Raw genomic sequence first — 17,436 nt, 5'->3', positions numbered from 1 at the left:
AATGGAAGGTTACTTACTTTTGCGGAAAACGAGGCTCACATCTCAGTGCAACTACAGTGAACTAGAATATTTTCTAGTTCACTGTAGTGCAACACTGGTAGTAAATGATACCGCAGAAAAAGGGGAAAATGCAAACTGCAGCGGCGTGAAGTGCCAACCAGCGCGGAAAAAAGTGCGCTGCGAAACGTAGTTACAGTGAAAAATATTCTAGTTCACTGTAACGTAGTACTACAACGTGCGCAGCATCCGCTTCGCGCGCGTAGCTATCGCTAGCCTCTGCAACGCCAAATGGCCAAATGAAGTACTAAATTTCTAAACGTAAAAATAAACAAATCATCAAAGAACCAAAAAACAAATTGAATCTAGTACTTTCATGTAAAACTAAGCACTTGCAGCTTCCACTAAGATTTTTTTCTGCTTTAAACGGCTAAAACCACTTTGGCAAACTATCCTGCATCGCCACCGTGCGGAGCGACACCAAGCAGCAAAAGAAAGATTGCCTCCAAGATACGCCGCCACGAAAAGATAGCGCGCGGGTGATCTGCGCGATAAACCGCGCGAGCGAGCTCGGCGAAGGCGGCGGGAAGGCGGCGAAGGCAGCGTGCGCTGCGCCTGTCAATCCGCATGCTGCCGCCAGCTAGCCGAGGCGTAACAGAGGCGTTCGCAACATGAAGCAAATTTTTTCACTCGCGTCGGCTTTCAGGGCAATTATATGTTTCCTAAATCCAGCCTTACGAGTGACGGGTTAGCTGCACTCGATGTGGAACGCGATTCGGGCTCCGTAGGAGAAAACGCGCTTTCTGTGTTCGAATACAAAGAGCGGTCTTTGCACCGGCGCGCCTGCTCTTCGAAACGGCAAGCAGGAGAGCCATCTAATTTATGTGCCGTGATTTACAGCATGTTTAATCCACGGTGGCAACTCTGCTGATTACTGGAGCATCTCCTTGACGTGGTCTCAAGTTCCACGTGTTAGAAACAAGTCTAGAAAACATCTGACTACAGATGTTTCACAGAAGTTTCACAGCAAACGTCTGACTGCAGATGTTTAAGAGACGCCGCAGAGGAAACTTCTTGTCGACATCTATGAGACGTTTGAACACAGCGCAAGACGTTTGTAGTCATTTAAAGCTGTTCCGAGACGTTCGTAAGACGTTTTGTGTTTCGTGGGCTGGCTCGCCTGTCACCTCTGGCTGGGCCTCAAATCACAACAGCGCCCATGTACTGTGCGTGTCAGTGCATGGTAAAGAGACCCAGGTGGTCGACATTACCCGGAACTCTGTACTACTCCATCCCTCATAGCCTGAGTCGTTTTGGGGCTCTGAACCCCATAAAAACACAAAAACAAATTTTCCGACTGGAGTGGCGAGTGTCCCTTCCCCTCGGAAGTTGCGCGGCGTTCCTTTCACCCCCAAAGTGCGCATTCGGGGATACTGCGGCAAGTAAGCCCTTGCACGTGTGCGCGCCTCTGTGTTTGTGCTTGGGTGTTTTTAGTGGCCGGTTGTCAGCGAAGCTGAGAACAACCAAGACAGCGGACGAGAAAACGACGAGCGGAGAGCAGTGTGTGTGCGGTTGCTCGACTGTGCGGATGCGCAAGCAAGATGGAGCGAGGTGCACGAAGCTGCGAGCGTGCATTTATCTTGTAAATAAGTTTTCGTTGTATATATAGTCATCTTTTGTTTTCAACGTACGCGTTCAACAGTTTTTCCAATCAATGTGTATGATGAGTGTGCACCGAGAGCGTGTAATGAAGCACAGAAGTGAATTTATCACACGTGTAATTACGCAATTCGCCCAGAAAAATCCGAGGCGCCTACAGTTGCTGTTCAAGGAAGACTGACTGAGTGACTGTAGTTGCGTGTTTGTGAACATATTGTGCTGTGTGCTGGTCATCAATCCGGGTGAGTCGAGAACCCGTATGCAGCAAGACTGAGCACTCTTCTCCACGAAGTGATATAGCATCTTTTTGCATTTTTATTAATTTTAGTTGTTTCTTCGTTGATAAACTCCAATGTACCTCTCCTAGCCGCGCTTTAATTTGCTGTTTGTAATTTTTCTTTCATGTGTGCATTTTGTTTAATTTTTATTTATATATAAATAAATAAATTTACTCCGCAAATAGCGCCTTTCTGCTACGAACATACCCCCCCCCCCCCCCCCCCGGGGCACCAACGGGGCCCCCCCCTGCAAAAAATTCTGCGGACACCCTTGGCTGGGTGCGACAATCGGAAGTCGCAAACCGAACGTCAGCGAATGACGTATTCATGAGCGGGGCCCAGTGGCCCAGTACAGAGCTGTTTTCTTTATTTTTTCTTGGTGCTCCGCGCGTACAAGTTGAGGGGGGAGAGGAGGAGCGTGATTTTTAATCGTCTATAACTTCGTTGTTATTGATGCTAGCTCAAAAATTCTTGCGCTGGAGTGACTCGTGATGGAATGATTATCTCTCGTTTGCTTTACGTAATCGAAATTAATTTATTGCATAGTCCCTTTAACAACTTGTATTGATGTTGATACTGGTATGAATAGTTTAGCCTGGTGTCCCAATGCGGCACACTTACGTGAGGGACGCCTTAGTGGAGGGCTACGCGTGACATCGCACAGCACAAGGGCATGCTTGCACTTCGCCTCCGTCGAGATGCTGCTGCTGTGGCTGAATCTCTGTTGAACTTTATCCCACTGAGCTCCTGCTCAAACCACTGTCAATACGCGAAAAGCTTCCAGCTCTTCTACTTCATAAGAAATAGCACTGTCATTGCCAGGAAGCTTTGTTTCAAGCACCTCTACACGGCCCAAGGAAGAAACGCGAAAATTCCTGTCCAGGGCAAAGAAGCGCCCTGGTATGCATGCCTAAATTTGCAGGCTTTAGGGTGCTTTCCTGAGTTGGAAAGGCATTCAAATCCAAGCTACCAATTCATGAATCTTGGCTTCTTCATTTCTTTCCAACCATGAAATCATAAAATGATGGAAATGAAAATATTCATAATACTAAAGAGAAACTAAGGACAACTCAATCCAATTTCCGTTCACCGTAAGAATGGCTCTCTTCATGTATGGCTCTCTTCATGTTACAGGACTACAGAAACCCAAGTTTAGTTGAGTGTTTTCTTCTTTCAAATGATGCGTTACACATTAGAATGCATGGATCACCACGTGGTATTAGCCTATGACCACTAAATATTATATAATTTAATTTCTTCTCTCGCGCTGTTTCGGTTTCATCAACCGCACACTGGCTATGACAAGAGATGACCTTTAGGTCAGGTGAGGCACGAAAAAGCCTGCAATAGACACTGATACGTAGTTCTAACTCCCTAGAACACTTACCTGCTTCAAGGGCTGGAATGACAACAAACGACGTAAGAGCAGTTACATTGCCGTTTCCTTCGTGCCTCACGCGACCTAAAGGACAACTATATGTTACGGCTATCAATGGGTTCACAAAACCGGAACCGGAACAGCACCAAGAAGAAATTCATTTATAAATTATTTAACGGTCGTATGCAAATATCACGTGGTGATTCATGCATATTAAATATGTAATGCGTCATATTGAAAGAAGAAAAGACACAAGCAATGGTTTAGGTGGCAGCAAAAGAATTTCCAGCTGAGAAAACAACTGAATTTTCAGAATTTTTTCATCCACTCAATTAAACTCATCACGTTAAGAGCGATAAGTTGTCCGTGATCCCTGCTTGTAAGTGAATGGTAGCCTGCCGTAGCCTAGATTCCGAATTTCGCGCAAAAAAAAAACTGCCTTGACATGTTGTTAGTGGCTATTTATTGCCAAGAAAAATTTTAAAAAATAAATATGGAAGGAACAGATGTTGCTAGTCGCGGCATCTGCCATCCAAACCTGAAGCACCCGAGCTGCGGACATCAGGAATAAAAGGACAGGGAGAGCGATAGTAAGAAAGATAGGGGTAGGGCTCTTGGCATCACCATAATTTGCTTTCAAGAAGAGCGGACAGTGGCAAAACTTGTGATTAGACTTTTGACCATTTCTAGGTTATACGTTATAAAAGCTCAGTTTTCAGTGAGTGTAGGCTTTTTGCCATTAGAATGCGGTAATCTATCGATACAGGACAACTTCGATTAGTCCTAAGTGTCTCTTTAAGAGGGACAGAAAGGGCTTAGTTCTAAGTGTCTCCTTAAGAGGCACAGAAAAGGGCTGCAAAGACACAAAGAAGGAATTAAAAGTCATGTTATCGGTGTAGAAATCAAAAGGATATGAATTTGGGCAAAGAATTTAATGCATAGAAGAAATAAGTGGTGATCTGTAAGGCTAACAAAGAAGATTCCAAAAGAAGGGAAACATAGCTGAGAACAGCAGTCTGGTGGAAGGAGGACATCAAGAAATGTGGGATAGGGTGTTTGCAACTGCAGGAGCAGGGGCTGAATCAACATCAATGTGAGAACTCTTTACCATGTAGTAGGTGTGTTTCTTTTAACTCATTACAACTTCAACTAAAACTTTTCGCTGTCTCCAGCAGTTATGTAGCAGGTATCACCTAATTGTTTAATTATCAAAAGAAAGAGCCCTTCCTGCATTCAGTAACTTTCATAATACTGCTCCAATTCTATTCATATGCATTCCAGTACTTTCCATGTCCACAATACTTCAGAACATAAAAAGTCGCACTTTAAATGCAAGATATGTACAGAAATGTGTTTAAAATAATGCACAATTCATTTTCTCCCTTGTCTAATAGAAATTTGCTATCAATTCAGAATTGCCATGCTAACTGAACCCAATGACTCGTCAGCTGGCTCCAGTAGAAACAAGCAGTGGATACCATTATGAACAGTGGCAAAAACCTGCCATTCTTGCCACAAACATTTTTTCTTTTAACAAGTGGAGCTGTTAGCTGTTAGATTATAAAGAGAAAAGTACACCATTAGGTAAAGGGTGTCACAAACTTAATGCACAAAATTTTTTAATTCATATCGGCCTAATAGACAGATAAAAATTTCAAACATTTTGAAACTGAACAGCAAGATCGGTTATCGAGGACACACCAGTTATGAGGTTGCACGAGTACCAAAGACCCCCGAATGCCATAACAGATCGAGCATTGAACCAGACAGTGAATAAAAAGGATAAAGGGTGAACTATTATCTTAGTATAAGTGCCTGAAACCACAAAGCCTAGCACTTATGTGACAACTACCGTAGCGGTGGCGTAGTGGTTTGAGCATCTGCCTGACATGCAGAAGGTGCGGGGTTCAATCCCCACTGCCACCAGGCACCACTGGTGTTACAATGGGTACAAGCTTTCTCCTGGCCTGATGCTCAGCTTATCTGGAGCAGAATGCTTCAGAAATGTGTCTCTGACCATCTTGTACCATGACGCTCTTTGGCCAATGCTGTCCTTGCGCCATTAAAACATATCATCATCATCACTTATGTTGAAAAATACATTTTCAACGCTGGACGCTGTCTGTCATAGCTGCAGGGCCAACAAGCAATGCATAGCAAGTGCTTTCACATTACACTAGAATAGACTGTTATATCTATGGCGCTAACTTAATAACTAATGCTCTAAAGAAAAATGTGCACTCATCACCAAGAGATCACAGTACACTTCAACACTTAATGTCTACTCAATAAATATTACATAATTTATTCCCCAGCTCTCACTAGCCATTCTAATCTACAAAACCAAAATAACTTTTGCAGATATTTACGCACTAACAAAGCCGCATTGATGAAACAGGTCTTGGAAAAAAAATGTAAAAGGCATAATAGAAACAGCTAACCCTGCATAAAATGTTCAACAACACAACAGGAAAATGGCAACATGAGAGTCATATGAAAACAATATAAAAACAAGCATCCATCTTTCTTCTTACATAATACGACTCATTTTCACTTTAATTTTTCAATGACAAGTGAGCCATGCTACACACTCTGAACACCTAGTTAAAAATCAACAGCAAAGATAGCCCCTACAGCATTCTTCAGTGCCCAATGCAAATGTTTCCATAAAAATCTTACAAAATAAAATATAGACAATGAAGAAGTGCAGCATTGCTCTAGAAATTTCATGCTGTCCAGATGTCTTCCAAATACCGTCCTTGTTTTTGCAGTTCTTTTACAAACATAACACCATCTTCCTTCGTAACTACTGTGCCTTCATTCACTAGAATTTCTACAATTGTGTCCCTCACGCTAGTTGCCATGCTGACTGCGTCCCCACACACATAAACATAGCAACTGGGCAAAGATATAAGCCGAGCTATATCACGATGCCAGAGACGCATGCTGTCTTGAACGTATTTTCCACCAGTGATCCAATTTGACACAACTGAATCATTTTCTTTAGTTTTGCTTTCTTCAGTTCCTATTACATTGACAGCATTCACACGAGATCCAGAATCAGCACCTGCATCACCAGCGGAACACGAAGCTTTGTCGTCCACTGTTGTGTCCGCGTCCTCTGATTTATCCGCTGCATTTCCGCATTTAACATCTCTTGAAAATGAAACAATTAGCTTTGATAATGTACCTTGCTTGAGTAACTGGTTCAGCTCATCTTCATACAGGAAGTCCAAGTGGCGGTGCCGACAGCCGGTAAACAGCCAGGTTTCCGAGATATCAGCTTTATCACTTTTCAGTATGGCCTCTCTTCGCCACTGTAGGTATGAAAGAAATGGGGCCACACCAGTGCCTGGCCCAATCATAACGATTGGTTCATTCAGCGATTCTGGGAAGCGAAAAGTTGTGTTTTTCCTCAGGTAAACAGGAACCTTCTGCCACTGCATCTCATTCAATGATAAAGATGTCATGCTTGACACAAGGTCTTGTTCCGCAGACCATTTTTTAGCAAGCCCTGTAAGCCAGCCAGTACAAAGGCCCTCTTCATTGCTTCCTGGTATGGGGCATCGTTTGTAGAGGATCTTGAATCGACGTGGAATGTTGCCGTCCTCTTGGGGTGACCAGTTGCATACCGAATAGTAGCGCGGCAGTAGCCGGGGTAAATGCTCTAGTAACACAGCGAGAGGAGGCTTGCAGCTGGAGAAAGCCTTCAGGATGTCAAGAAAGGTATTCCTTGCTTCGAGGATGAAGTGTATGTAGTCCTTGCTGCCTTCCCTGGAACTTAACTCCAACAGGCGCCTTTTCTCACTAGCACCGGAAGTATATTCTGCAAGTGTCCGCAGGAATATCTTCTTGGGGATGCCCCTAACATCACAACAGGTCGTCAACAACCTTCTCACGGCCAATGGTTGTTTCGGCAGGTGTTCCATATTTCGAGCAGTCTTTGAGTGAGTCACAGAAACCAGTTGACTATCGAGTACGCCAAGCCTTTCAATAACGTAATCTACTTCGTCGAGACGATTTACACAGAGAAAGCCGAAGGAGTCGCCCGGTTTGATGCTGACCTCCGATCCAGAGTTCGCTGGCAGTTCAAATTCTAGTTCCCAGGCCTCTTTAACCGCTTCTGATGAGGTCAGACATTTCGCAGATGTCAGAACGGCATAAATTATTCGCGACTCTTGAAAAGGCAGCGGCTGACCCCCTTGCCAGACGCCAGTGTCCGAAATTCCATCCGTTTCCGAAACATCGAATTGCACAGACACCAGAGGGTCTTTCATCAACGGGAGCGTGAGCTCTGTTGACAACGGTAGACTACACCTCGTCAGACTTTTTTCCTCCATACTTTGTTCCGACAAGCACTGCTGGATCTGAGCCGGGTTGGCAGTGGTGGAAGACAAAACGCAGCGCAACGCTGGCCACAGATCAGCGATCCACGGTTCAATGACGATCTCCAAGCCTACGGCGTCGTCAGCGTAGCCCGTTTCGTAGAATCTCACGCCACCCAACGCTTCGAAGTGAGTGTCGAAGGTTCTGGCACCGTTGCAAAAGTTGTTGTAGTTCGTGTCGCCAAGACCAAGCACGGCGTACTTAGATCTGTTGAGGAGGCCAGCAGGCGCCTTGCGTAAGTAGCGGAGAAAGCGGCGCCCTTTTTCGGGTACTAGCCCTTCGTCTGTGGTCGACGTAACAAGAACAAAACAGTTCTCCTTGACAAGGTCAAATTCACAGCCGAAAGTGCTCACGCAGTGCAGATCGGGCAGAAATCCTTGCTCGATGGCAGAGTTGTTGAGTCGGCGTGCTACTGCCTCTGCCTGTCCAGTTTGCGAAGCATAGAGGAGAAGAAACCGCATACTTTCTGCCCGTTCGTCGGGACACATTGCTCCATGATTTGCGCAGGCATCGGCGGATACCGGAGTTTTATCACTGCTCTAGAATAGCGGATAGATAAGAAAAGGGAACCTGTAGGCTACTAAGACGTGAAGAACGCAACGCACGTGGACTTGTTTGTGAATCACGAATCCAATGACTCCGGCTGGCTTCGGCTACCCTCAGCTAGATTTGGCCACACAGTCAAAATTAACAAAATGTAGTTTTATATGCCTGGAAAAGTATTCATATGTTATTTTATTGTTGTTACCTTAAAAAAAGTTGTATTATTTTAATCAATTTTGAAAGCAACAAACCAAAGGTGTCTTTATTTTAGGACTTATCGAGTCAAGTCAAGCCATGGCAAGTCTATGATGGCGGCAGTGTGGCTTGTCGCGTGTTTCGTTTAGCACATGCTTAGTACCTATTGCGCGCTACTGGCGTTTTATGCGTAAACAAATACAATGTGCTCTAATTCGTGCGATTGCGAACAGCTTAATGAGCCCGACTTACTAGCGAATGGTACTGCAGAGATTACTGCTAGCGGCAACACGTGCAAGACCTGTGGAGAGTCTGCTCATCTGGTGCTTCGCAAGAAGGATCCATATTGCAAGACGTGTTTCATTGCGAACTGTACGCATAAGTTTCGGTCAACTTTGGGAAAATCCAAATTGCTAAAACCTAGAGACAAAGTGCTGGTTGCGTTTTCCGGTGGTCCTTGTTCAGCTGCCTTGCTTCAGCTTCTGCGCGATGGATTCTCGGAAGACGCCCACAAACGACTTCTTTTCGACCCTAGTCTCGTCTACGTTGAAGATTCAGCTGTGCTAGATACCCAGAACCCTGATATCGCGCTCAGGGAGTCTATCGACCTTATGAAAGACTCTGGCTTCCCGTATTACGCGTGCCCCCTGCACATGGTATATTCGGCGGAGCGCTTGAAGCTAGATGCATCGTCTCATGGCACCCAGATAACGGACGCCGAAACGTCGCGGTCTGCCTTTACGACAGCCTACCAGGCGTTCAACACACTAACAGACCGCGAGTCATTTTACAAGCTGTCCATGCGTCGCTTGCTTCTTAAATTGGCCAAAGACAACGGCTTCGTCAAAGTGTTTACTGCCGAGACCGGTACCTTGCTAGCCGCCACGCTGTTATCAACAATCGCTCTGGGACGCGGTGCGCAGCTGAGGGAAGAGGCTGGCTTTCTCGACGACCGCGATCTTGAAGTGCGTCTCCTGCGTCCCATGCGGGAGTTCACCAGCAAGGAGATCGCGTTGTTCAACGTGCATCGCAGCGTGCCATTTCGCGTGCAGACCACGCTAAGCACAGCCCGCGAGGCGCGCGCGAGCATATCCAGGCTAACTGGTAACTTCGTGAACGGTCTGCAAGAAGACTTTCCGGCGACGGTGTCGACTGTGTGGCGAACGGGCGACAAGATCGGATCGCGGCCGCGTGCGCGAGGTGCTTCCAACTCCTGCCGGCTGTGTTTGTCGTCGCTTGATACCGTGGATGTGGCACCATGCTCGGCGGTGGCAGCGCTGCAGCTCACGAGAGACGTATCGAGGCTGCGAGTGGAGGATGCGGAAACGGCATCCGGTGTTGCCAGCGACTGTGCTGATGTCAGTTTATTCTTCTGTTACGCTTGCCAGGCCCTCGTTACGCAGGGCGACTCTACTGCTCTTTCATTGTTGTGTAACGTCAGTGGGACGAGTAGTAAGAGTAGCAGTTGATTCAGGAGTGTGTTTTCGCGGTCTTAGGATTGTGCTTCTAGACTGTGCCCCTGAAACTATACTGTGTTGTTGAACTTTTTGCAGGGCTAGTTAGTGCATGTTGCAGAAATAAGCGCACATGAACAAAAGCTATAGAGCGACATGGACAAGTACTTTCCATCAAGGGCGTCCACAGAACTTTTTGCATGGGGGGCGGGGGGCACCCAATAGCCGGGATGGGGGAGGCGGTAGGGTAGTAACAAAAATTCAGGGAGGCACTTTATTGACCTAAAGTGCGGTGAGGCGAAAGCCTTAAGCGCGGTGTTGCTGCTTGTGTCAGTGATGCGTTGTTAAGATATTAGGAGAACGCCATCGCCCGTTCGGCCTTGCGCATCGGTAAATTAGTTTTTGAGGAAAGGAAATGTATCTGTCTGCACACCTAAACTTCGCCGAAACGGGAAGGGAGGAAGGCGGGAGCGAACGAAGACACCATATTCACTAGACGCGCCTTTGTTCATTCCAAATCATCGAGCTGGCATGGCGGAGTGGTTAGCATGTTCGTCTCGCACTCTGGAGACCGGGGTTCGATTCCAAACTGGACCAATTTCCTACTTGGTTTTATTTATTTATCTGGCCTGACTAGAAGGGTTAATTAGGCTAATTGGGTAATTAAGCGATTAACTAAACTCAGTCCTACTTATTTGGAGCATCACTATACGATCCCTTTAATTGATTGCATGGTTACTAGCCAAAGTACAATTGGCCCCGTTCGAAATTCATGCACTGTGACTTCACGACCGTTTCGACCAATTGAAAAGCGTGACATTTCTGTCGACAACTCCTGCTTACAATGGTGAGGCATTAAAGGCTTCCGCCTTAAGAATGCACTATTTGTGGTCTAAATTACACACATGAAACAAAAATTAGAAAAAGAAAATTAGTGCTAGGCTTGGAGAACACACACTGGATTTTATTAATGAACAAAGAATTAGACTTAATAAGCAAAAATGCGAAAAGTTACTATCACCTAAGCGTGCTAATCAAGCTATGTAGTGGTTTTCTGCTAGTGCATAAAAATATATTAAATTCGGGGGGGGGGGGGGGGGGCACCCCCCTTGTCACCCCCCTTACTGTACGCCAATGCTTTCCATGTCACTCTTCAGCATTTATTCTTGTTGGCGCTTCTTTTTGTTACTTTGCTGTGCCAAGCTTGTTGCTGCATGGCTCCCGTAGTTTGCATAGTCTGGAACAGAAGTGCGAAACTAGCAGATTGCAGTGTGCAGCACAACAAGGACAGGCATAAGATAGGAGAACAGATGTGTTGACTCCCAACTCTAATGAAACTTAGTGTTGCCTTGTCCATATCCACGTTACCATGCTCACCACAATCATGTCAAACCAATTAGACCTCTCATCTGTCTTTCAGGCCTAGTTGGGAGCACAAAAACCATGGATAACAACTCAGTTTATGCATCACAACATACATCATATACTGTCAGCATCATATGAAATGCGAACGAGACAGTTGGAGTGGTGAAAGCAAAATGAAGATTTTTCCGCCACGGTGGCTCAGTGGTTAGGTGCTCAGCTGCTGACCTGAAAGATTCGAGTTCGATCTCAGCCGCTGCGATCGCAATTCGATGGAGGCAAAGTGCTAGAGGCCCGTGTACTGTGTGATGTCAGGGCACGTTAAAGAACTCCATGTGGTCGAAATTTTCTGAGCCCTCCACTACGGTGTTCCTCATAACCTGAGTTACATTAGGACGTTGAACCCCATAAAACCAAAACAAAACAAAGGTTTTTGTTGAGAGTGACTGAACACTAGAACACTTTATTTTCACTTCGATGGCATGAAGACTGTTGCATGGAAGTGTCAATGAAACCCATCTGTATCATCATCAGCCTGACTACGCACACTGCAGGGCAAAGGCCTCCCCCGTGTCTCTCCAATTAACCCTGCCCTTTGCCAGCTGCAGCGACCGTATCCCTGTAAAACTTCTTAATCTCATCCGCCCACCTACCTTTCTGCTGCCTCTGCTATGCTTGCCTTCTCTTGGAATCCACTCCATTGCCCTTAAGGACCAGCGGTTATGTTCTCTTCACATTACATGCCCTGTCCTAGCCCATTCCTTCCTATCGATTTCGACTAGGACGTCATTAACCCGTGTTTGTTCCCTTGCCCACTGTGTATTTCTTCTCTAGCAGATAACATTTTCGCAATCTTGTGTTCGCATTACAGTTGTCCTGTTTGTGTTGCGTCATGACACTGATATTACAAGTATGCTTATGAATGAAATGCCATCTCATCATGTCAAGTTTGCTTGCTAGTTGCAGCCATGTGCAGTGGTGCACTCTTTTTCACAGTGGCCGATTGAAAATAACGCCCATTGTAAAAAATACGGAGCCTGCTTTGAAACTGGTCTGAGCACTTTCTAGCCTTCCTTACTTCAGCAGTGCTTGTGGCTTCCTAAAATTAGATGTAGTGAGCAAACCTATTCCCTCTTTGTACAGCCCAGGAGCAACAACATTGCTCAGGAACTTGAGATCAAGACACAGCAACTTTCTTGCAGCCCTCAGTGTGAGCTGGGTATTTTGTAATGAAACTATGCTTGCACTGGTGTTCTATTCTTATTGTTAATGCCCATTATATTTACACCACCGAAAGGTGCACTGCAGTGTTGACTGCTGCCTTGAAAATTCAAATCTTTGAAGTGGCATGCTTTCTGACCTCATTGATCATGCACCATTCATTCAAAGTTTCAATATGTCTGCTGTTTTACGCACCATAATAGCCTGTCGCTGATCTTGCCACAGGGGGGTGCATCTGCCTTATGTGCTTAAAATAGTGCCTCAAGTATTGTGCAAGTTCTGTTTGGGGCCACAGATGCATATGTTCAAGGTCTGCCTGGAAAAGATCCGACTAGATATCTCTAAAAACTAGGGGTGTGCGGATATTAGAAATTTTCGTATAGCGAATTGAATAAATCCTGTTCGAATCATCAAACAAATCAGATATTAAAAATTACTTGAATCGAATCGAATGCGTTCTCAAGTTTTTATATACTTTTGGAATAACTGGCACGAAGTTCGAATAAGGCCTGCCGTAGTTTCCTTCAATGGCTGTTTCAAGAACAGGGACACCAACACTGCACAGAGCGCAGGATGAAAGGCTGGGCGATGGCACATCAAGACACAAGGCAGACTTTGAGGTGAAAATCTAGGAATTCTGCATTCACTCTGCAGCTCTATGCAGCATATGGCTCCTTTTGGCCACATGCAACTACTCACACCTAGTGCAACCATTGTTGTCATCAGGAGGGATGTGCAGTCTTAAGACGTTAGCAAACATTTCGTACCGCCTCATGTATGCTCCTCGCATCTATGTAGAGGGTATAAGTAGGGGAGAAAAAAAGGTGTCGTAGCATTCTTGCAGTGGGTGTACACCTGGACCAACGGAAGAGGTGGAACAGACATATATATAAAAAGACGTTTATGCTTTCTTTTTGCAAAACCTTGTGGAATCTGGTGCAAAATGTCAGCACACTGCACTTCTGCATTAGTAAGCTTCAGCACAGCAAAGACCTGCCGTCCTTATTTTTTTTTACCTTAACATTCATTAGAAAATCGAAACATGGCTACTGCAGCTGGGATTGGACCTACCAGCTCATGCAGACAAATGCTAAATCCACTGAACCTTTACAGTGGAAGCAGCTCACTTAGAGAAGCAGTGACACATACGATGGCATACACGTGATGTTGGGGGTTTTGTGATGGTGCACCACACATAGCTTCGATTCCATCAAGTATCTACATGACGGGTGCGAATAAGCAGATCAGACAAATGAACAGGCTTCTGCTGTGCTCCTGGCCTAGCAACGAGGCAACCAGAGTGAGGTCAATGGAAGTTGTCTATTACACTAGGCTAGACCTATCAATAAACAGCAGCCTGAACCTGTTACAGTGGGAAATGTGCTGGGTTAAGATAGTCAGCTTCCAAGAGGGTTGCTTGAAAAGAAGCTACAAATTTCCCTTGGTTGTTTGCTTTCTGTAAAAGAGACATTTTCTGAACAGACCTTGTTTCAGTGGAAATTAACGGTTTGGTGCAGTAAACACGTTTGTTTCACGACAGTGGTATTTGATAGTTTCCCGCAAGCTTTGTCCCTTAAAGCTTACCTACAAAGCATTCTGCTTGTAGCAGACGCCCAGAAGCTTCATTTGAAGAATGCAACACTCATCAGAAATTTTCATTCTACTCATTTATAGCAAAGCCGCCGCGGTGGCTCAGTGGCTATGGTGCTCGGCTGCTGTCCCGAAAGACGCGGGTTCGATCCCGGCCGCGGAGGTTGAATTTCTTTGGAGGAGAAATTCTAGAGGCCCGTGTACTGTGCGATGTCAGTGCACGTTAAAGAACCCCAGGTGGTCGAAGTTTCCGGAGCCCTCCACTACGGCGTCTCTCATAGCCTTAGTCGCTTTGGGACGTTAAACCCCATAAATCCAATCCAATCCAAAATCCATTCATTTATAGCAAAATTAATTTCTTCATTGCTTTCGTTTTTCAGGCTTTTTTCAAAGCCATACTGCGTTACATCACGAATGCAAATATTGAATGTCGCATGACATATAACTGCACCCACTGTGATACTGCAGTGTAAAAGCATACTAGTCCCGTTCGTTTACAGCAAAACTTCTACTATTATTAGACACTGAAAGCCAGACCGTACTGTCGGGGACAAAAGTGGTATACTCCACGCGGCGGGAGCTGGAGCAACGGAAAACTGCATTGCAACACCATCTACAGGCGGCATCTGGGATCGAGACAGCCAATGTGTGACCTTCATTATCAGCAGGCATGTCGCTTGGCTCGTTTCAATGTTTCGTGCTTTAGCTCGCCGAAATGCCGCAGTTTTCCGTTGCTCCGGCTCCCGCCGTGTACATCGAAGCATACTGTTCATATTCACCACTGTGCTATCGTTTCCTGCTGCTAACACAAATTTGAGGGCTTCATCAAGACTGCAGCAGTTGCATTTTGAACAAGGTAAATGCAAAAAAATGGTAGCAAATTCCGTGTACGGTCGACTGCCATTTTCTCATTGGCTTGCTCTGCCCTCGAGTTGTGAAGTAAAGATGAGATGGGCTAGGTGTTGCCTATACTTTCTTGTGCATTCACTGAACAGTCATCACTGAGCAATCATTGTCAGGGCAAAAACTATAGTTAAGTACGTGCACTTCCATCCCCTTCCCCCATTATCTCAGGCCAGTAAATTCACCAAGTAAAATTTGCTTGAAAAAAAAAAAAAAGCCGGCCATCATACACACTGAAGTCTTGTGAGCACAGAAACGGACCAACTGCTGCAGAAATCAGGTCAATTACCCATACTTAGCTATTCTAAAAACTTTTTAGTTCAAACAGAATTACAGGTGTTCTTCAGCTTCAACTGCAAGTACTCATTCCTGGATATACGGAACCCGATTATCAGGTTTTCGCAGTGTGCCAAGCTTTGAGCATGTCTTCACTGCTTTCAAAAATTGACTTTGTGAGCATATGTGCATGTCTGCTGCCAACAATCTTGACACCTTAGCTGTTAAATAGCATTGCCATCACCAGAGTCCTGAGTTAAGTAAATGATAAAATGGCCAAACATGCATGGCAAGCTTAGACATTCAAGAATCATTCTGGCTCTGCTATGGAAAAATTGGGACTGACCCGATACTGAGAGTAGTGTCATATCTGGTGCAGTGAACATAAGAGAATATCCATGTTCACTTTAACCATGAATGCTTGCATGGTTTTTAATTAAAAGAACAAATGGAACTTGCCAGCACACTGTTTTTATTTCACCATACTGCTGTAATTTGCCAACACTGATCTTTAGATTTCAACGAAGTCGTTTTCATAACTTGTTTTTAATACAATAATGCTCAGTTGTAAGGTCCTTCACCCAAGGTTTAAGCAGCACAAGTCGCAGCACACACTGCAATGTTACGGTGCTACCAAAAATGTCACACGATTTCCTAGAGGAGATTTTAGCAGTGGTCAGTATCATGACATACACATCCTGCAATGCAATGAAGTGCCTCCAGAACCACACATTTGTGCTTACGGCAAAGAAGCTCATTTACAATAACCTTCATTTACTTTTGTTCAGGTGAGGCTCGGAACGATGTCAGAAACAACTATTTGCCCTATTAAGCCAATAATCAAAGACAGCAACATTCTACATTTATTGGATTTATTACATATTGGTTTGGTTTGGTTTACGGGGTTTAACGTCCCAAAGCGACTAAGGCTATGAGAGACGCCATATTGGATTTATTACATATGTGCTGCCGCCCCTAGTAAGGCTATACCAAGTGTATGAAATAAGAGTGGAATGCACACAATACAATAGGATGCAATGCAGGTAACAAAAATAACATAAGAAATACAATACTTACAATATAACACAAGGTGCAATAAAATAAAATATAAATGACACAATAAATACAGCACAACTCTCTACACCACACATCATGGGGCATCAATTGCCCATAAAAATGAGTATAATGATAGTGAGCAGGTTATTCTGGGAATTCAGTTTCCAGTGCTCAACTGTGCACGGAAAAGTGAAAGACTACTGGATAATAATGGTATATATTCACCTTCAACTTTCATAGGCTATGGGAAAGTTTCTGCCAGAAAATTGAAGATAGTTATGGAGCCCATTGCAAGTTCCTGGAAAAGTTATGTGAGAACATAACTTTTCCAACCAACAGACAGCCAGGCAAGAGGTGCTCAAAGACTGTGCGGTCACTATTGGTACTAAAGCTTCTGTCTCTCATTGATGTTGGTCACCATATCCATAGAAGTGCTGTGTGCAGCTGCAGTCTCCACACAGACATGAGGCAATATACCGATCTCATCTGGTTCTCTATTCAGTGATCACATTGCAATCAATTTGCTTCTACTATCCATATCTCTCGGTGCTTATGTATTTGCTACTTCTTCCTTTACTTCAAGTGAAGAATAACCCTTCAGATGGTACTGTGCACCTAACCGTGTTGCTTGTCCTATTTGTCTAGTCACCACTATGCAGCGCCCACAAATGCTTCCAATGGTCAACCCACTAGCCCAAACATAAGCTGTACTTAACCTCATTCCAAGTGTACTGCATTTATTCCATACCTTTACCTAATACCCTGTAAAGCATCCTGATGGGTTTAACAAATGGTAATGACTTTGACGCACGAAAATTAATATGCCAGAAAATCTGTCGTAGCCAGGTCAAGTTAGCGTTTGTCCCTACACTGTTTCATGTAATTGTTGGCTAGAGATGTCAGCAGAATTTTTTTTTTGGTCTTCTTCTCAGATCATCCTACATTTTGGTGCAGTCAAAATTTTGTCTTTTTTCTTTCTCCTGGTCTAATGAATGATAAGCCAGTTTATTCATACTCCTTGGTTTCGGTGACTGTTGGGTTCCGTCAATTATGTTCCAACAGGAAAACGGCGCAAAAGATGTGGACAGAAGAGACAAACACGACAGGACCAGCGCCATCCGTCGTGTTTCTCTCTTTT

The 17,436-nt window shown here is 44.8% G+C and overlaps 2 protein-coding genes across 2 annotated transcripts; one reads left to right on the top strand and one right to left on the bottom strand.

The window, feature by feature from the left end:
• Window positions 1–4,226: 4,226 nt before the first annotated feature.
• LOC149363671 (methionine synthase reductase-like) lies at window positions 4,227–8,325 on the bottom strand. Its single transcript, XM_089573643.1, has one exon. It carries the CDS (start codon window positions 8,184–8,186, stop codon window positions 6,039–6,041), a length of 2,148 nt encoding a protein of 715 aa, XP_089429769.1. The 5' UTR covers window positions 8,187–8,325; the 3' UTR covers window positions 4,227–6,038.
• A 233-nt stretch (window positions 8,326–8,558) lies between these two features.
• Ctu2 (Cytosolic thiouridylase subunit 2) lies at window positions 8,559–10,796 on the top strand. Its single transcript, XM_089573637.1, has one exon. It carries the CDS (start codon window positions 8,640–8,642, stop codon window positions 9,903–9,905), a length of 1,266 nt encoding a protein of 421 aa, XP_089429763.1. The 5' UTR covers window positions 8,559–8,639; the 3' UTR covers window positions 9,906–10,796.
• The last annotated feature ends 6,640 nt before the right edge of the window (window positions 10,797–17,436 follow it).

The sequence above is a fragment of the Amblyomma mixtum genome, chromosome 2, assembly GCF_055824585.1.
Source record: "Amblyomma mixtum isolate Tamu chromosome 2, ASM5582458v1, whole genome shotgun sequence".
NCBI lineage: Eukaryota > Metazoa > Arthropoda > Arachnida > Ixodida > Ixodidae > Amblyomma > Amblyomma mixtum.
The sequence above is the reverse complement of the archived record's forward strand: the minus strand, read 5'-3'. Positions and strand labels throughout refer to the sequence as shown.